Below are 21,924 nucleotides of genomic sequence, written 5' to 3'. Positions count from 1 at the left end.
TTGGCCAAATTTAATGAAACTCGGCAGGCATGTTTCTAGCATGAACTTCTACCAAAATTGTTAAAGTAATGAAATTCCTTAAAAAAACTCTGGTTGCCATTGACAACCAAAATGTTTTTTTAAAACAAAACCTTAAAAAATATTCTTGTCAATAGCAGAAGGTGTAAAGAGCCTTAATATTTGGTATATAACATGATCTAGTGGTCCTCTACGAAGATTGTTCAAATGATGACCCTAGGGTCAAAAGGGGTCCCGCCAAGGGGCTCATCAGTTCTATATAAAGATTTATAGGGAAATTTTAAAAATGTCTTTTTGTCAAAATCCACAAGGCCTTGAGCCTTGATATTTGGAAGGTAACATGATCTAGTGGTCCTCTACAAAGATTGTTCAAATTATGTTCATTATGCCCCTATGGTTAAGAGGTCCCGTCATGCGGGTTACAACTAATGGTATTAAACTCTAATTCCCATTTAAAGCAATATGTGTACAAAAGATCTAACCTTTTTTGTAAATCTCGTGAGTTTTACCTACAATGGCCACATTTTCAGCAAAAAGCAAATAAAATCAAAACAATATCACCAATCAATAATCCTGTGTTTAAGTTATATTGTAAACAGAATTCAAGGGGAGAACATAAATGGCGGAGTTACCTCCCCTTACAGAAGCCTACAGCATACTTGAAAAAATCTGCAAAGGTGTTACAAGATCTTATTCATGAATTTACTTTGTCATACATATTTTTAATGATTCGTAATATTTTTCCTTGTATACTACATATATACAGTTTCATCCATACTGAATTTCTATGAATACTATCAAAACATGATTTATAAAACATTTACACAGTTTCGTCCATAATAAATTTCTACAAATACTATCAAAACAAGATTTATACCACATTTATACAGTTCTATCCATAATGAATTTCTACAAATACTATCAAAACAAGATTTATACCACATTTATACAGTTTCATCCATAATGAATTCGTACAAATACTATGAACACAAGATTTATACCACATTTATACAGTTTCATCCATAATGAATTTCTACAAATACTATCAAAACAAGATTTATACCACATTTATACAGTGTCATCCATAATGAATTCCTACAAATACTATCAAAACAAGATTTATACCACATTTATACAGTTTTATCCATAATGAATTTCTAACAATACTATCAAAACAAGATTTATAACACAGTTATGCAGTTTCATCCATGATAATGAATTTGTACAAATACTATCAAATCAAGATTTATACCACATTTATACAGTTTCATCCATAATGAATTCGTACAAATACTATCAACACAAGATTTATACCACATTTATACAGTTTCATCCATAATGAGTTTCTACAAATACTATCAAAACAAGATTTATACCACATTTATACAGTTTTATCCATAATGAATTACTACAAATACTATCAAAACAACATTTATACCACATTTATACAGTTTTATCCATAATGAATATCTACTAATACTATCAAAACAATATTTCAAATCAATAAACCCTACATATAATCGTTTATTATCATTTAAATAATTTTGTATTACAGAATGTAGAATGAAAATTGCATCAACGGTTGATCTCCCCTTTCTAATCAGAAATAGGTTCTTCATAGGTAAAATCATCAAAAATCATTACATTTATTATTGTTGGAACTGAATTTATTATGAGATAAATGTTCAAAAAACAATTCAAACTTCTCAAGAGTAATATCTTTAGAAACATTAGCCGTTTTCCTAAAATGTCGCTAAAACTGTTTGGGTTTACAAAATCTAAAGCGTTCAATTTCAGAATATCTATTTGGATATAAAAGTTTTCTTTTTCTTTCGGATTATATTTTTATATTCTTTCTTACATTGACATAAATATTTCTTACTTGCTGGAGTTTTACATATATAAAACGAGTTAAAGGCATATTAAAGAATATTGGCTGATCTACAAAGATCAATCAATTTTACACAGTAACTATTACTATAAGGAACTGTTAAATTGACAACATAGGACAATAATATGCATTAAAGGTCACCGGTATGCAAATCTAAACAAAACTTACAGTGTGGTTTATGAGTTATAGACATTTTTCTGAACTAAAATTTCGCTATCAGAAGGGCTCTTTTTTCAGAAATGAGGGCACTCTTAATAATTTATTATATCATCATTATGAAAAATGGTTTCCTATTGCTCATTGTTAAGAAACAAATAATAACAATTAGGTAACAAATCAGACGAGCAAAATGATTCTTTCTAACCAAAATGTTTTTAATATGTATAAATTTGTTATCCTACCCCATCCACTTTTAACACTCATTTGACCATTTCCCTACGTAAAAAGCCTTATTTAAGGTATCTCTAAAATTTACGATAATGAGGGGCTGTTTTCAAAGTTGGTCCAATTCTTTAAAAAAGTATATTTGTTGGTCTAGCAAAATATATAAAAAATTACCGCATAGTTTTTATTTTATTAAAATTTGAAAATATTTGGTATCATATTTGCTATTACATTTGGCATTATTTACCAACTAAATACAACACTAATTATAAGATTGAAGTCTCCAAAAGGGATCTAAGAGATACATAAATAATGTTTAAAAGAAAAAAGAGAAAGAAAAAAGTTGTCCCTTGTGGGGTTTTAACCCACGCCCCTAAGTTTCAATGCAGTTGACAGTGTTTCTAGCCTATCTGAATACTCTTCAAAGTGGAGGTAGAGTGCATTAGAGTACACAATTCATTAAAAGAAATAAGTTTATTTTATTTACTTTTTTGAGATTGATTAAAGTTAGACACCAACATTCTAACAAAAATATTCCATGACACACTTTCTTACATAATTCATTCTATACAAATGAGAAATTGTGTATTAAGAATAAAGTTTTAAACTTACTTTGATTTACTTTAATATAATTTTTCACGATGTTTACCATGGTAACATAGACTATTAATTTATCATGATATTTAACATGGTGACATAGACAATTAATCTATCATGATATTTAATATTATGAAATAGGCAATTTATTTATTATGACGTTTACCACGGCAACATAGACAATTCATTAATCATGATGTTTACTTATCATTGTAACATAAACAATCAGTTTATCATGATGTTTTCCATGGTAACATGGACAACTAATTTATCATGATGTTTACCATGGTAACATTAATTTATCATGGGGTTTACCATGGCAACATAGACAATCAATAAGTCATGATATTTACCGTGGTAACATAGACAATTTATCATAATGTTTACCGTGGTAACATAGACAGTCAATTTATCATGTTTACATTATTAATTAAATGTGAAATTGTTTACATAAAATAAAGTTTTAAACTTACATTGAATATCGGATTTAATAATCCTCGTATTTCTTAAAAATAATCAAGAGAAAATAATTCTTTTCATTGACCAGATACGTGGAAACTTTGCATATTTTACTTCCTCTTTCTGTTTTGGATAAAAATGTTAAGGGACATAACTTTCTTCTCCCTTTTTTATGAATGCTATTAAAGTTTTTAGCTCACCTGTCAGAAAGTGGCAATATGAGCTTTTGTGATATCGTGTTTTCTGTTGTCTGTCGCTCGTCAGTCCGTTCATGCGTTAACTTTTTTATTCAAATGACTTTTTCCTTCAATACCGCTTGGCCAAATTTAATGAAACTCGGCAGGCATGTTTCTAGCATGAACTTCTACCAAAATTGTTAAAGTTATGAAATTCCTTAAAAAACTCTGGTTGCCATTGACAACCAAAATGTTTTTTTAAAACAAAACCTTAAAAAATATTCTTGTCAATAGCAGAAGGTGTATAGAGCCTTAATATTTGGTATATAACATGATCTAGTGGTCCTCTACGAAGATTGTTCAAATGATGACCCTAGGGTCAAAAGGGGTCCCGCCAGGGGGCTCATCAGTTTTATATAAAGATTTATAGGGAAATTAAAAATGTCTTTTTGTCAAAATCCACAAGGCCTTGAGCCTTGATATTTGGAAGGTAACATGATCTAGTGGTCCTCTACAAAGATTGTTCAAATTATGTTCATTATGCCCCTATGGTTAAGAGGTCCCGTCATGCGGGTTACTACCAAGTTTGTTAGATAAAAGCCCTAGGGTCAAAATTTGCCCGGCCCCAGGGGTCATTGATTTTCGTTATTTTTATATAGAAAAAAAATATCTTCTTGTGAAAATCCAAAAGAGGTAGAGCTTAGATATTTAGCATGAAACATGTTCCAGTGTATGTCTACCATGTTTGTTAAATAAAAAACCTTAAGGGTCAGAATAAGCCCGGCCCCAGGGGATCGAGTTTGACAGTTCAATGGCTCAAGCTAGGTCAAATGTTTGTTTTCCTTCTCTCTTTTTCTGACATTTTTTTATAAGTTCACCTCTCACTTAGTTACACGCTGATTTGTTTAATAAAAAGGCTGTCAGAGCTAAAATTATAAAACAACATCTAAGTCATTGCTTCAATTTTGAAATTAATTTACACATTATAGACGTTGAAATATGAAGTAAGCCGTTTTGAAAAAAAATCATATTTCAGTGAAATACAAGCGTGCACAGTACAGGAAACCAACATAACAACGCGACGTCATAAATGGTGTCACATTGCATTATTAGTTGGCACACTTTTCATTTAGTATTAGGTTAAAATATCTTTTTATATGTTTCTTTGCATACAATTAAATGAAATTTGTTTAGTTTAGTGTAAGATCGAAATATATTTCACCTCGTTGATCCGCCACTGAGAAATAAACATTTTGGTGCCCACTCTGTGTCTTTCACTGACCTCTATTTATTTGAATGTAAAGGTGTCACCTTTATCTGTTTACAATGGTTATAGTCAAATTTAGCTATAAAAAGAACCCCAGAAAATTCAACAGGAGGTAGTCCCTGCAAGAAGATGTTTCATGCTAAATATCTTGGTTCTAGCTCTTTGGGGTTTTTAAACAAGAGGGCCATGATGGCCCTGAGTCGCTCACCAGAATCAACTGCCAATGTCAATATATTCTAACATTAAATTTGAGCATAGAATATGTTTAAACAATAATTTGAAGAAATATCATGACCTGGGGTATTTAAGCTTAAGTTTAAACGGGTTTAATCAAATTAATATGAGCAAACTTGATAAAAGACTACCTTAGAATGCTACAAAGTTTAGTCATCATCTATCAATTATTTCAGTATGAAATGATGTTCGAAGGTTTTTTTTCTATTTTTAGCTTAAGTGGCCCCTAAAGGGGGCTAATCAAATTAATATAAGCAAACTTGATAAAAGAATACCCAAGAATGCCACAGACAAAGTTTGGTGATCATCCATCAATTAGTTCTGTAGCAATAGACGTTTAAATGTATATCTATTTCTAATTTTAGCGGCCCCTAAAAGGGGTCAATCAAAATAATATGAGCAAACTTGATAAAAGACTACCCAACAACGTTTAAGACAAAGTTTCGTGATCATCCATCAATTAGTTCTGTAGAAATAGACATTAAAAGGTATTTCTATTTTTAGCTTAAGTGGCCCCTTTAAGGGGCCAATCAAATTCATATGAGCAAACTTGATAAAAGACTACCCAAGAATGCTACAGACAAAGTTTGGTGATCATCCATCAATTAGTTCTCTAGAAATAGACATTAAACGTTATTTCTATTTTTAGCTATAGAGACCCCTAAAAGGGGCGCATCAAATTAATATGAGCAAACTTGATAAAAGACTACCCAAGAATGCTACAGACAAAGTTTGGTGATCATCCATCAATTAGTTCTGTAGGAGAAGATGTTTAAAGGTTTTTCTATTTTTAGTCATAGAGACCCCTAAAAGGGGCCAATCAAAATATTATTAGCAAACTTGATGAAAGACTACCTAAGAATGCTAGAGACAGAATTTGGTGATCATCCATCGATTAGTTCTCTAGAAATAGACATCTAAAGGTTTTTTCTATTTTAGCTTTAGTGGCCCCTAAAAGGGACCAATCAAATTCATATGAGCAAACTTGATAAAAACACTACCAAAGAATGCTACAGACAAAGTCTGGTGATCATCCATCCATTAGTTCTGTAGAAGAAGATGTTTAAAGGTTTTTCTATTCTTAGCTCTGCTGACCCCTAAAAGGGGCCAATTTGAATGACATGAGCGAATTCAAGTGTGACTGTCACAGACCAAATTTGAAGTAAATCTGCTTAGTAGTTTCAAAGAAGAAGACGATTGTTGACGCATGACAACGAACGATGGACGCAGGAGCATCCCCCTTTGATACTAATAGCTCACCCTGAGCCTTCGGCTCTGGTGAGCTAAAAAAAAAATCAATGACCTCCCGGGGCAGGGCCAATTTTGACCCAGGGCTTTTATTTAAACAAACTTGGTAGACATCCACTAGAAGATGCTTCATACTAAATGTCTAACCTCTAGCTCTTTGGTTTTTTTCAAAAGATTTTTTTTCTTTTTACTTTATACATATAAGGAAAATCAAAGACCCCCTTGGGCAGGGCCAATTTTGATTTGAGCAAACTTGGTAGACACTCACTAGAAGATGTCCATGCCAAAAATCAAAGCTCTAGCTGACTGGGTTTTTTTTAAAAGATTTTTTTTTCAGTTTTTTTTTCTCTTGGTTGCCATGACAACCAGAATTCTGCATGGCTTTAAATTCTTTGAACAATATGTAAAGGTGACCACCAAAGGAACATTCCTGTGATGGTTGGATGAAATTGGCTTAGCAGTTTATGAGGAGATGTCCTTTAAAGTAAAAGTTTACGGACGGACAGATGCCAGACGAAATTATTATTATTTAAGTGATCACAAAAGCTCACCTTGTCATTTTGTGACAGGTGAGCTAATGATTGGTAAGCTAAGCAAGTATTTGACACAGAGATAGAAAAGTTTTAAATTGATTCTTAATATTTCCTTAGTTTTATTTAACAAGATTTTTGTATTGTAGTACTCAACAATATATGTTTTACGATCTGGACAAGTACGGTTACATCCAAACAAAAAATAGTTACTTTACGCCATATTCAGATATGTATTGTACGGTCGAGGGGTGAGTCGATGACTTCTAATCCAGCGTGAGTTCGATCCCCAGGTGATGCTTTGGTAGTTTAGCACGGAGGAAGGTACAGTACGCTCAGCGCGGCTTTTGCAAAACCCGCGTGACCACGCGGATGAGGTTTACCGCGGACGAAAATTTGCTCAGATATTGTCCGCGTGACCCCGCGGACAGAAAATTTTCACCACCGCGGACATAAATCGGCGGCTGAAACCGTTTCCCCCGCGGAACGCAGAGGTAAATTGCGGAGGAACGCGGCGGTCAAACACCGGTCAACGCGGTGGAAACCTTCAATTTTAAAAATTAATTACTGTATTTAAACATCAGTATACGTACGTACTGTAACATGTACTGCACATATAACTATATGTAAAATTTGTTTGTTTGTTTTCTTTTTTGTTGTAATAAAAGTACATGTACAAATGCAGTGTATTTCTTGTTCTTCTTCTTGTTATTGTGTTGGGTAATGTATAATATGTATTCGACATCAAGATAAATCATTGTCGTCGCAACTTCATGGTAGTGAGAAACTTGAAGTCAAATAATGAAAAATTCGGCATATGACATTTATGAAAAAGATACTGCAACAATTTATATGCCAGCTTTTGTTTCTTATTTAAAAACTTTGAAAACGTAACCCTCAACAATTTATTCAGGCAATATTCCAGGACGTATCTTTCAATCGTCAGATGCGTTTTACTGTTTCTGTTTATTTGCATGTTGATCATAAAGTCTTATATTTTATTTGGAACATTAAAAGAAAGCGTTTATTTCACCAAAATATACATTAAATGATATTCTTAATTTATCTAATTACAGGTGTGAGCGTAATGTATATGTTTTGAAGTTTGTATCAACTGTTGAAGTTTATTTTCATTTTTGTTTTAGTAGTTTGTTTGTTTGTTCTTTTTTATTTTTTTATAGATTTTTTTTGCAGAATTTTGTTAAACTTGACGTTATACTTTTTGTTATTTCATTATGAACAGTATGCATGTACATACATGTATATAAGGCAAACAAGCACATGGCAGTTATTTTCCAAGAACTTTCATCGACTGATTTTCAAGTTAAAAATATTTCATTTTATTTTTATCTTAAGATATTATTGTTCATAGGAATAATAGTATTTGTAGACAACATGTAGTTTTAAGTACATACAATTGAATATTAAAAACAACAACAAAAACAGGTACAGCTGTAATTATTTTTATTTCATATTCCGTTCAAATAATTTAACGTATAATAACATTTAAGGAGACGATTGTGGTCAATTTTCAAGTCATTGTGTAAAAAAGATGACGTTAAAAAATAATAAAACGTCTATTACTTTTGGAGGTTAATTTATACTGACCAACTGACCATGGCGTTCCCCCGCGGGAATCGGGTGACTGATTTTATCGATGAATGAAGAACGGTTGTCAGAATTTTGTCCGCAGTGGAAACAACTGAACACCGGGGATCGCGGGGAAATTAGGCTTCTCATCGTGGACGAACCACCGCGTTTGTCCGCGATAAAAAAATCGTCCGCGTTGGTATCGCGGAAAAAGCAAAACCCGCGGTGAGCGTACTGTAGTCTAGTACTGGTGTAACTCTCCTGGAACGATGGTTAGGAAACTACCCGCCTATATGACTGAAATACTGTTGGGAAAAGGCGTAAAATGAAACAAACAAACACTGTCATATTTTGTCATAAAGAAACAAAGTTTTATAGGTATGGTTGGTTAAATTATTAAAACCATTAGCATTTTTCTTACCATTTTACACCCCTATTTGAATGCTTCTTATTGAGGTTTAGTCATTTACCACACTTAAATTGAAAGAAAATACTCTTTAGACCACAATCTCTTGAGTGTCTGAATGGAGTATACACAAATTTGGCGGACAGTATCCTTGAAGTCCAAATTTTGCAATCTGATTTGTTAATTAAAACTACCTTTGCAAGAATATTCAGCAAAGCAAACTTAAGTACATGTTTAAAAGAAAAAAGTCATTATTTTCAGTATTCTTTATTGTATCAACAAAACGAAAATGGCACAAAAACTTACAACAAATATCGCCAAGCAAAAGAGTATCTAAAGATTAAAGAATTGTACAATTTGTTCAATCATGTTTTAATCAGATGGTATATTTAGAAATACACTTTCATATCATTTACATTACAAAGGCAAACAACATACCTCACTCAAAAATCTGATCTATATAATCTTTCCATTGATGTTCAATTCTTTTACAAACCTTGAAAAGGAATCTATTCAGCTAACTTAACGAAGATAATGGGTCTTATTTGGTGCCAACTTAATAATGCAATGCTTTGGGACACCCGAGGTCTACTTCCCCCCAAGATGACTGCAAAGTTGAAGTAGGATCTCAAAGGTATTGGTGTGACTAGAAAACCAGAATAAGGATTTGTTTTGTTTTCTATTGTGGCTTTTTATACCATGCAGTTGTTAACATTAGCGTGTGCTTTTAAATGATGTGTTCCACATAAAAGTCCAATCCTGCCTTGGACAATGAATTCATCTAATATAAAGAATACACCAGTTACTTGACGACTGCTTATATCAAAGTGCCTGACGTAAATTATGCACCCTGTGACCTGCAGTTTTATCAAAACTGGCAAAAACTGGCAAAATGCAAAAATAACACATACCCAGTTAGTCGATTGTATACAACTTGAATGATTTAAAATATATGGAATATTATGTTGAAGTAGCTTTCTGATACTTTGTATTTTGCTACGAGCAGCGTCAGAAAATTGATATCTTGCGAGACCTTAGGTAAAGTGAGATATCAATTTTCAAACGTTGTGAGAAACAAAATACATAGCCTCAGAAAGCTACTAGGACATAATTTTCCTTTTATTATATACCTATTTATTTTAAGTATAAGGAGTTTCAATATATACTTCACTTCTATTAGTAATTTCAGAAAATGAAATGTAGCTGTCAAGAAATAATTTCATGAATGACAGATGAATATGTAATTTTGCAACAGCAACCACGTCTTTAATAATTTTGGTTTCTGTTTCAAAATGCTACGTTATACACAGCAAAGATCTGAACCAACGTCAAATATAGTCTGGCATTTCCATATATGGTACGTATTTGTCACTAACATAATACGGAATTTTCTATGCGTTGAGGCGTATTCACCCTTCAAGATTTGCGTGTATTTTAGGGAGAAAATTTATAGGTATATGATAAATGCAAGTACAAAGTATTCTCCTACAGAAGTTTTTCATTTTCTTTTGTACAAACATGTTACTTGTTACAAATACTACACTTCTCAAAAATGATCTTAACCACTTGTCAAGCTTTTTTTTCCGCACTTACACAAAATCATATCAGTTTGATCTTTTTATATCTCGGCATTTTTATAGGTAGGAGATAAGGATTGTCTATAGAATCTGCTTCTGAACTGTCTGTTTTATTTTGCCCTGACTCAGAATCATCACTCCGTGAAGGAATTCCATCGTTTTGTTTTATGTTTGGAATATCTGTGGGCTCTAATGTGTCAAGATCGTGATCTTTCGGTAACAGGGCCATCAGATACGGGTGAGGATTTTGCTGCACAGCTATTACTGAAGAAAGAAAGAATGATTACAATAACGTCATGTACACTAACGCTACAGCAGAAAAAAGTTCATATATCGAAGGTTTGAAATGAAATGGTGTACATGTACTTATAAATGTATGTAATACCAGAGATGAATAATGTATTCCAACAAAACTAACAGAAGTCAATATGAAAAAAGATAATTTGCTCATTTTAGAGCATATTTTTTCACATATTTTTAATAAACACTTAATATATGAGGTAACATAAAGTGAAGAAACTATTTATTTTTCTATTTTTTCAATACTGCGAAAAAATCATGCCATAATTATGCAATGTGAGTTAAAGATTGAAAATTCTGGCCTCTATTTTTTTAATACAATTTGGGACAATACATTCTTTCATGGCATGAAGCCAGCTGGTGTATTTTGATTCAATGGTTCCACAAAGATATCCCTACAACTTGTTTATGTTACGTAACTTAACTACCTCTCTGAACTAAGCCCTCTGCCAAAAATATCTTAACACTGCCCCAGGTAAGGCCAGAAAGTAAGAGCATTAACAGTATCATGGGTCCCAATCTTATTTCCTTCTTAAAAAATTGTAGGAGTACCAAAATGGTGAAAAATCACTTTATTTGCTTTCATACAAAACACTTTAACCACCTGTTAAAACAAACTGAAAATATGATTAATTATTAAAAGAACTCCACTGAGGTCCAAAAGCCTAAAAATATAAAATTTGAATTTCTTACAAATATCAACTGGGGCACCTAAAACAGAAAGCTGATTAAAAAATATACTCCGAAATTAATTGAAAATTGTACTTTTGTGATATTCCTAGCTCAATTTGAATGAAAACATGTTGCATTGCTTTTCACTGTTGAGTAATTTTTCACAATTAGAATAATTTTTCTGTAAAAAAAAAATAGAGTGAGTAAATGATCTGAAATTTTTTACACCAGTTATTTGCCTTAAACCTTCATTAATTTTAAAAATCATATTGAGTCCTGTCATGTAAAAAAGCTCAGTGGAGTTCCTTTAACCTTTGCCCTGCTGCAACAGAAAGTGACCAGCCTTTGCCACCAGTATAAAGCCATGACAGCCTTTACTTCTGTGCTGTCTTGGTAACTTTTCATTCCAAACATTTTCATTTCAAAATTACCCTAAATTAAAAATGGACAGTTCCAATAAAAGGAGGTGGACAAGTCCATTTCAGAAATTCAGCAGAGTAGCCGGAAGGGTTCAAAATGGAATATGATTGCTCTTAACACGGTAATAAAAGAAAACTATTCAAATTACAATAAAAATAATGAAAATGACTTAAAATTTAGCTAGAATAATAAAAGAGAATCACAATAATAAAAGAGAATCACTTGAATTAAGGCTGGAGAAACCTACGTTGAAAAGAAGACGTATCGTCCTTGCTTATTAAGGACGGATGGACAGACAAATGGACAGCAAAGGCAAAAATGTTATTTCTCCCAAATATTTTTTGAGAGACAATAATACTCTGATTAAAGCTGGAGAAACTTACGTGGAAAAGATGATGTATCGTCCTTGAACAAACTCTGTGTAAATCCAGTCTTGGCTACGTATCTCGTCAAAGCTCTTTCAGTGTCTCGTTTGTAAGATGCAGCTTTCTCTCGTATCAGCTGGTACTCAGATACTGGCTGCTTATGTGACTGAAAAAATGGGTACCAGCTAAAGAAAAAACTTTTATTTGTAACATAATGAATGAAATTTGGATAAAAGTATACAGATTTATTTAACAACTAAAAATATCATTCTTTAGACAACATTATAATTTTGACTCCAATTGTATAAATCATTAAAATGAAGAAAATCTGCAATGATTCCGAAATTTTCCTTGACACACTCAGTGCTTGATAGTAAAACAAGAGCCTAGATAATGTACAATTTTCTAAGCTCAAACAGGGCCATAATTCTGTCAAAATCCATGTTAGAGTTATGGGCCTTAGACATCAACTTAATATGCTCTGAAGTAAGTGTGCAAAGTTATCAGTTGTTTTGGAGATAACAACTTGCACATAAAAACTTAACCAAAGTGTGACAATAGCACTGACACTGGGTGAGTACAATCTCCAGGGCTTGAGTTAGAGGGTGACTCAGGCCAGGAAGTCGCCTTCGGATGAATGACTTTGTCGTAAACAAACTTAAAAGCGATTTTAAAGTCGCCCGAAGTCACTTCTCCCTAAAATTTTGACCAAGCTCAAGCCCTGATCTCCCTATTTTTTGAATACTTGAGATAAAAAGGGGTGAAAAAATGGAGTACATGTATTTTGCAACATGAAATATACAGTTAAACTTCGTTCGCTCGAACTCGGATCGCTCGAATACCTCCCTTCGCTCGAACTCATCGCCCAGTCCCGGCAAAATTCCTATATAATATATGTTGTTCTACCTCGGATCGCTCGAACACCGATCGCTCGAACTCTCGAACCTGATCTCTGGTCCCTTCGGTAGAATTTTAGTGAAAATCACACCTTTTTGGTCGAACACAAAAAGACAAGTCGGTATGTCCTAAATAAATGACAGTCGGCGACACATGTTTTTAACACCTCTTGATCGTGACAAAGGTAATAAAGGTTAATTGATACAAAAAAGAGGTGTTGTAACCGATTTATTTGTATGATAATATTGTTGATTTGCCGTTTATGGTAACGATAAAAAGAAAATAACTTGTGAAATAAGTGAAATATGCATGCCAATAAAGAATGACGTTTACCCGGACGGCTTTAATTACAACCGTGGTTCATGTAAGTGATATCTATTTATAGAATGATACTTGTATGTGTGTTTATTTTAGTAAATGACTACAAATAGATGCTGCTGTAAATGTTTTTAATAAATATTTCATTAATTTATTTTTTAAAATTAAATTCATCCCATTATAAACATATAAATATATTTTATACATTGTTCAACAAGATTGGTGTAATTGCCCAATCGAACTCAACCAATAACAATATGCATGAATATAGATTAACACAGCGTACCGTTAATACTTAATTTAAACACTGGGAGAATAATTCTACATATGAAATATTCGACGAACAGATATACTAACAAACAATTATATTGACGCATTTATCATTCGACCGATGTAAGCTAGGAAAACCTTTAGGCATATGATCAACGTAATAATAGTTCAACCACGGTTGGCTCGAACTACCGATCTCTCGAACAAATTTGCACAGGCCCTCCGAGTTCGAGCGAACGAAGTTCGACTGTATATTAAATCTGAAGAAATTATTTTTGGTGAAAACAAGTTATCTCTTCTGATGAACAATAACTAGGTATACCTCTGTGCGTATATAAGTATGGGGATCGGGAAATGGCGGTAAATGATCTGGTATGTATGCCGGATGATTTTGCTTCTCTCCGGCCGACAAAACTCTCTGCACAGGCTGGGGTAAACTCTGTCCAGCTGTAAATGTAAAAATTTATTTGTCTATAAATTAATAAGAACTGTCATGTCCCTAAGTATTTAATAGATGAAATCATTCTTTAACCGGCTTGCAATAAATCTATCCATATTATAAGTGCAGACCAAGAACAAGACAGCACATCTGTGCTGCCTGACCATGATGGTCTGCACTGTTCACTTCAGGATTTAGCATATAATCAAATCACTTGAAGGTTCAAAGGCCACATTTAATGTTAGAACAAAAATAAAAGCCTTATATGTCAGTAACTTGAAAAATCGATCTTGAGTTCAATTTTTATGTAACTGAAGAAAATGGTTTACCAAGCAAAATCAAGCATAGTCACATATAAAGAAATGCTTTTCATAGTATTTGTGTATATATACAAATGTATATACAAAGTAACATGGAAGTTGCTGAGGTAACTTACTCAATATAAATTTAATATTATTCAAGTATCTCACCATCCAAAATAATAAATATTCAATAAATGAAAATATACATATCAATGATTTAATAGACATCCACTACCTTACCTGACCCTAATAATATAATACGTCTTTCAAATGACTTGTTATTTCACATAAGTAAGTGTAATTGTTTCTTTAAGAAAAAAGTAATTTGATACAAGTAAAACTTACGTGGTATGAACACTGACTTGTTTTGTCTAGCTGCATGTGCTGGGATAGACTCAACATTGATGCCTGTAAAACGGTATTGTATGTAAATTTTAGAACATAATTATCTCCTAGGTTATGAAAGGGTGTTAAATAAAGTTTCAATTACGTCACATAGCCAAGTCTTTTTTGCCTTAGAACTTTAATGCTTGTAAATGGAGGTATTCCTTACACCAAAACATATGGTGGGTTTTTCTCCACAATTGAGAGGCATGTAATTTCCAATGATCAAGTCTACATTTATGTTGTTGTTGATTTTCTTTGAAAAAATACTTTTGTTCACAAGCGTGTGCCCTGAAATTACTTATACAAGAAAATTTGGCTATCAACCAAAGACGTTTTTGTCATTATGAGTTAGAAGTTTCTGTCAGTTAACCTAAAATTGCATTTCCCCCCCAAAATTCTAAAGATTTTGGTGGCATTTCCAAAATGTCGGGGGGAAAAAGGCAAATTTCATCACAAAGGCTTAAGCAAATGCTGTTAACACTAGGAATGTGTACCTTATTGTGAATGACTTTAGCCACCAGAGTAAAAGCACTGGAGGAAAAAACAATTGCAACATTGATACTGGCAAAATGGTGGAGGAAGATCTCAGGTCTCAGGTGCCTTTCTGTCCATTATTTCAGGCATAAACGAGAACCTGAGTAGAACTACCGACGTTTCGTAAGCTAGCTGGATAGCTTCCTCACGTGAAAGAATCCCTGTCAGGATTCGAACCAACAGTGGTGAGGGGCAAGTGGTATATAGTCAACAACCTTTACCACTCTGCCATCATTGATGTGAACTAGTCTACATGATTACACCACATTGAAAACAGATTACAGTGGGTTTTATTTTTCACACAGTTCTGGGGCCCAAATATGGCCAAATTCACTAAGCCAAAAAGTATCTTTTTTTCACAAACATTTCTTGAAAATTCATGATTGTCAAACTGGGGACATTGACAAAATTGTTGTCAATGACATAAAATCATGAGAAACAGTGACATTTACACAACTTAACTATTTGACTTCATCTAATAATGACACTGTGTTTTTCATGAATATAAAAACTGGGCGAAAAACAATGGTCAATTACAACATACCTTGATCAATGAGAGCCGTAATTACATCAGTAACTAAAACTTCAGTGCGGCCACACAATTCTGTATAAGCTTTGGTACTCTTCCCTGTTTCTGTAATCACTGGAATATATATAAGATTCTGTGAATAGAATAGATTGCTGACAAAGATTATCAACAAATACTGAGTTCTTTTAAACTTTCAATTGATAAAGGTTATAAACATTAAATTTTGCTCCAGTTTCTGTGTGAATAAATACTGCCTCATGATAATTATAAATGCTTGACGGATAGAGAATAATTTACAGTAAAAATATAGCCCAGAAAATAATAAAACAGCCGATGGAAGAACTAAATGACATAATCTTATTCAAACCGTTTTACTTCCTCTTTTACTAATTGCTGAAGTAACATCTTCATAAAATCTGTTCAACATAGTGCATCAAGTGCATGGGCCTCATTAATGATTTATATACATATATAATCACAAAATTACAACAAAAGAATACTGACATATCAAAGACAGAATCTATAATTATATTGATGACTTTTCTAATAAAGCCTTAAGGGCCGATTTGATATGTGCACAGTTGGTTTAGGGTTAAGAGTACCTCTCACCATGTTGGTGTTGAATCAAGGACAAATCTATTTTCTAAGGCAGTGTCACACTACGATGTCTCGTCCCTTATTGATTAGATTACCGTTTCTATGGCATATTCTTATTATTAAACACGTAGGTTACGGTTTTCATTATCGCCTTTTACTTGTTATTGAAAAATGCCTTAAGACAAGCCTCTGCAATGTGTATAGGCTAGTTGTATCTGACTCATGTACAGCTAGAAATGTTGCGGGCCTGTACAGCTAGTCACTTCCTACCAACATAATATTGAGAATTTAATGTAAAATTGGATGGCATGTCAAAATCTGAGATACAAAAAATATAGCAATAATAGGTATATTCCATGATGTTTTTTCACTTAAAAGATGTGTCTACCTTGTAATCAAGTTTTAAATCCTGGTCAGTGCCTGAGTGAGGATTACAGTTTTTCAAATACTGTACCGGCCTGTATTGCTAGCTACGTGAAGTCAATTAAAGTCAGTTATTTACCCTATAGCGTGCTTTTACAATCATGAAAAACAGCTGCGCTTCATCAATAAAAGAAATTTTCTATTTGCACTAAAAGTGATAGAGATAAATACATTTTTAACAAACCATTAATGTATTACACATGTACATCTATATCTTCCATAGAAACACAGATATACATTCTATATTTAGCTACATGATAGAAATGTTGTTTCAGTTTATTTCTCTTTGTATCTTCGCACTGACATTAATATCTTAATTAATAAAATCTGTGATATTCAGAGGAAAAAAAACTTCCAATCAACAAACGCCAAAAAATAATAAATCTATTGTAATTGATAAAGTTTTCCCGATATTCAATAAAATCTTTGTTAAAAAAATAAAGTTTGCAAGTCTGCATATTCATTATCCTTGTAGGTTATTCATTCATTTTGAAAATACAGTACATCTAGCCTCTTTAGTATGTATAGGCTAGTCATACGCGACTCACATATAACTAGAACTTTTGTCTAGCAATACGGGCACCTACAGCTAGCCACTGCCCTCCAAATTTCATAGTGAGCTCAAAGGGCTTTGCAGCAAAGTGAGCTATATAATTATGTGAGTACCTGCTAGGAAGTGATGTTTTGAAAACTTTCGCTGGAAGTACTACAAAATCATAGGTAATAGAGCAGTAGCAACTTTTCGACTTACAAGATATTAAATATAAAAGCTGAGGAATTCTGATTGTAAACAGATGCGTAGACTGGTCTCCTGGTCAAAACCTTCAATGGGAACCATAGGACAGGGAGCCAGAATAAACGGAAGCAGTGCATAAAATACCGAATGGCAGTTTTAAAATGGAAAATAAACATAAATGATTATTCTAACCGACTTCTCCCTTCATAGGCTTTCATATTACCCAAACTATAATCTGGATCCCTGCCCTATTATGGTTTGCATTTATCTTCCCTTGCAGGTGGATTCAATTTAGATCTCATATAAAACATGAAATGGCCGTATAAAGTGTGTGGTTGTGTTGTGGCTGAAAGTATGCAGTTCAAACTGTATTAGAAACATAAAATTTGTAGCTGCCAATGGGTTTAATTTATATGGGGAAGTCAAAGGCTGGGTCTGCAAAGCGGGCCATGGCTTTGGCTTGCCCGGCTATAGACTACATATGTATAGTTAAAAGAAAATCAAATAAAAAACAATTAAAGAATACATAGAATTCTATACCTATCAATGAAATTTTCAGTTCTAGTCGGGTGGCGCCATTTTTCATATAATTCAATGATAATAGGCGGGATATTCAGATTTCCCATAACGGATAACCGCAACTTTTAGGATAAATTATATAATAGGAAGTGGCTAGCCGATTGGGCCCGTACGGCTAGCCAAAAGTTCTAGCCGTACGTGAGTCACGTACGACTAGCCAGGACACACTGTATTGGCTAGCCGTACGGCACATTTCAAAAATATAGGGAAGGCGAAAGTACATATGTTAATTATGACTTTAAGCGAGGATTTTAGTCAAGAATGTTTACTTTTTAGAGATTAATCGACGTGTTGGCTTCAGTAAAGAATGTACGTACTTTAATTAATTGTCATCTCAAGACGTCGAGAAAAAAAAGCGTTTGGTTGCAGTTAAATAACATCAATTGAAATAGTTTACAAAATTTTGATAAATAATCCTTTTTTGTTTCATTAAGTTTAATTTTTAAATTGTAAAAAAAAAAAAAAAAAAAAACACTGAAAATAATTGTTGTTGGGCTCTGATAATTGCGTCAATTACCGACGGTATAGAAGTTTGTCCATCGTCCATCATTAAGGAAAGTTTGCATTATTAAATTATTTTTTCCTTTTCACCGTTTTTTTAATATTCTTATTATTTATTCATTTATTCCCCTCCGATCATTATTTATTCGATCCATGTGCTTAATTAACAGATTTAACAATTCATCTTTCATACAAATCATAAGCATGAAAATTAAGGATGTTATAACATGCAACTTTGACACTTAATTTTATTAAGATAGATTATACAACGCTTACTCGTATTCATTTTTTGTGTGCAAAATTGCGGAGCATCTTTATTAAAGTGAACACACTAGGACAAATGCGGAGATTTGATTAAAATCGTCGTTTAAAGACAAAATAACATATGCATTTTCGACTTCCATATAATTTTGAAAAGTGCCGTACGGCTAGCCAATACAGTGTGTCCAGGCTAGTCGTACGTGACTCACTTCCTATATAAGAATTGTTGAGTAGTCCGAGTGTAAACCGAAGTGGTGCATATAATACCGATGACCCCTTTAAAACGGAAAAATTAACTGACTTCCCCGTTCATAGGCTTTGCCTTATTTCATATTAATGTATAAATTTTTGTTTGACACTTTGCCGTATTCTTATTATCATTTGTCTTAGTATAGACCAATATTTGAGAAAGCAAGAATTTTGACACGTTAAAAATGTAAGAACATATTTTAAACTGCAATAACCGGATTTGAACACTCACAACTTTGCAACATTTCTGTCAATGTTTCTAGTGCGGACTCCTCGGCCATTCCAAAACCAACTTCTTTACACAAAGCGCCTACGGCCACTTTCAGTGCCTTTCTCCTGGATCTGGCATGTGAGTCCATGGTGCTTTATTATTCTTAAATAAAGAAAATTAATATCAATTAAAGTTTTTTTTATGTTTTCAATGCTTTTTACACCATAAATCAAGTTCTGTTTTCTAAAATTAATTTAATTCATGGGTGCTGCCATTTTGCAAGGGAAATAACTGTGTTAATAACGAAAAGAATTTTATTTGAAGAAAAGAAGTTGAAAGAACACTTATATTTGGGTAAGGGCACAAACGTTCTGTGAGCAAACTAAATATATAATTCAGTGAAAAATTTCATATATGTAGAAATAGAACTTGTTGTAAAAATCCATAGTAGCTACTTAATCCACAGGGACTTGAAACAGTGTTTGGATAGACAGTGTAAAAAGTAATTCTAGAAAAATATATATACAGTACTTTATTATATACTTATAAATGAAATATTGAGAAATATTGATGAAATAAAATGCATATTTTCATTTTCCGTATTTTCACTGTAAAAATTTATTTTTCACTGCAGTGAAACATATTTTCCGTATTTTCACTGGTGTCTCGCCGGACTACTTTCTTTTAAATTTGCCAGTACACAAAATTAAATGGAAAGTTTTTTCAAATTTTAATCGCAAAAAAAAGAGAAAATGTATATAATAAAACAGAAAAATCAAGTTTTTTCTATAATAATCATGATTTATTTCATCTTGGTTGCATGAAAATTACCATATTTCACTCGTGGCTACCGCCACTCATGAAATATTTATTTTCATACCACTCGATGAAAATAAATCATGTATTTATAGAAAAAACTTGAATATCATCTATGTACTGTATATATAATATGAAAAAGGCAAAGCCTTAAAGCGAGCTCGATGTACTTTTTACGTGAAATAGCATGAAATAATCGCTAATTTTTATTTCAAATGCAGTAACGACTGCGTGTGACGTCACACTACTGTGTTAATCTTTTGGCTCCGCCCCTGTCGTGAAATGATAAGAGTTTTGAAACGTTGATAAAACTTTGTTATTGTTTTTCACTCCTATAAAATTTTCAAAGCGAAATAAAATATAAAGTGAAATAAATGTAAAACTTAAAACATTTGCGACATTAAAAATAGCGTACTTGATTTGTTTGTTTTGCAACGTGCTGTTTGGCGCTACAATTGTGAATCAAGTAAACAATATTTAAACGTCTGTACAGGTTAACGACTGAATAAAAGATATTGGTGTTCGGATTCATTTTTCTAGTTATGACCATTTTTTTCATTCTAGATAGTTTTCCAACAACAAAATTCGTCAAAAAAAATGTTTTTTTTATCAATTTTTTCAAAACAAAATGGCGCTTTCAATTTTCATTTTTACATTTTCCCCGTTTTAAAACTGTCATTCGATATTTATACACAGCTTCCGTTATTCTGGTCCCTGTCCCCAATTATGGTTCCCATAGATGTGCGCGGTGACCAGTCTACACATCCGTTTTCAGTCAGAAATTTTCCTCAGTTTTTATCGTTATCTTTAAATTCGAAAAGTTGCGATGTGTCCAATTCAGTACTTTGGACGAAAGTTTTCAAAACCATCACTTAGCAGGTACTCGCGTTACCGTAAAGCTCGCTTTGCGAGCAGGCCCTTCGGGCCAGCTCGTCGAGCTCGCTATTATAACTACAATATATTTTTTCTAATATTACATTTTAAACTATCCCAACACTGTGTCATGTCCCTACATGTAGCTTAATATGCCAAAATAGAGAGTCGTTTAATGGGAGAGTACTCGTCAAAGGTCTAACATGAAACGAAATCATCAATAACGCCCCAGTATCCGAATTTTTTGTCCTTTGTAATATCAAACCGAGCAGATGAAATGTATTCACTGTATCGACAAGTTATATAGTCACGTGATCTTTGTGGGTGTTTAAACATATTTATTTAAAGGCCCATTATGCCTCAGAAATGTTATTTTTTTAAAAAAACTGTTTATATTTTTATTTTTTTACAGTTTCAAAAAGCATATACCTATTTTCAATATACATGAACTTTTTGCATCTTTAGTTCTTGCTGTTCTGTGGCATCTGGTATAATGATAGTGAATTAGTATTTTGTTTAGAAGTCAAAATACTACTTTGTTTACATTTTGCTACCTTTACGACACATAACTGCACGTTCAGCGCTGGTTTTGTCAGTTGCACACACATAATCCATTATTTATTTATTGTATGTTTGTAGTTTTTATGTGTTATAGGATGACTTTAAAAGTTGTTTTTCGTGTATTTTCCTGGAACTCATTTGTTGGCGGAAGGGTAAGAAATGTACTACCCACCAGCAGTCAGGAGTTTTCAAAGTGGCGAATTAAAAACAGTGTTAAAACAGAATGAAGATTTCTGAAAAAAGTTGATGGCTAACATATTATTTTTCGAGCCATATTTGACTTAGATAGTCTTGATGTTTTAAGTTG

The 21,924-nt window shown here is 32.8% G+C and overlaps 1 protein-coding gene across 1 annotated transcript; it reads right to left on the bottom strand.

Moving 5' to 3' along the window:
- Positions 1–9,051: 9,051 nt before the first annotated feature.
- Positions 9,052–19,638, bottom strand: LOC132721220 (transcription initiation factor TFIID subunit 8-like). Its single transcript, XM_060705488.1, has 6 exons — positions 19,389–19,638; positions 15,826–15,924; positions 14,706–14,768; positions 13,942–14,066; positions 12,153–12,300; positions 9,052–10,641 (listed from the first exon to the last, which is right to left on the bottom strand). The coding sequence occupies exons 1-6, from the start codon at positions 19,513–19,515 to the stop codon at positions 10,400–10,402; spliced, it is 804 nt and encodes a 267-aa protein (XP_060561471.1). The 5' UTR covers positions 19,516–19,638; the 3' UTR covers positions 9,052–10,399.
- Between the last annotated feature and the right edge of the window lie 2,286 nt (positions 19,639–21,924).

The sequence above is a fragment of the Ruditapes philippinarum genome, unplaced genomic scaffold, assembly GCF_026571515.1.
Source record: "Ruditapes philippinarum isolate M1 unplaced genomic scaffold, ASM2657151v2 ctg4200_1_1_1_1, whole genome shotgun sequence".
NCBI lineage: Eukaryota > Metazoa > Mollusca > Bivalvia > Venerida > Veneridae > Ruditapes > Ruditapes philippinarum.
The sequence above is the reverse complement of the archived record's forward strand: the minus strand, read 5'-3'. Positions and strand labels throughout refer to the sequence as shown.

Coding starts and splice junctions, on each gene's coding strand:
- LOC132721220 (XM_060705488.1), bottom strand. CDS start 19,515: ATGGACTCACATGCCAGATCCAGGAGAAAGGCACTGAAAGTGGCCGTA. Junction 14,769..15,825: donor TACGGCTCTCATTGATCAAG/GTATGTTGTAAT, acceptor ACCGTTTTACAG/GCATCAATGTTGAGTCTATC. Junction 10,642..12,152: donor CGATACATCATCTTTTCCAC/GTAAGTTTCTCC, acceptor TTCTTTCTTCAG/TAATAGCTGTGCAGCAAAAT.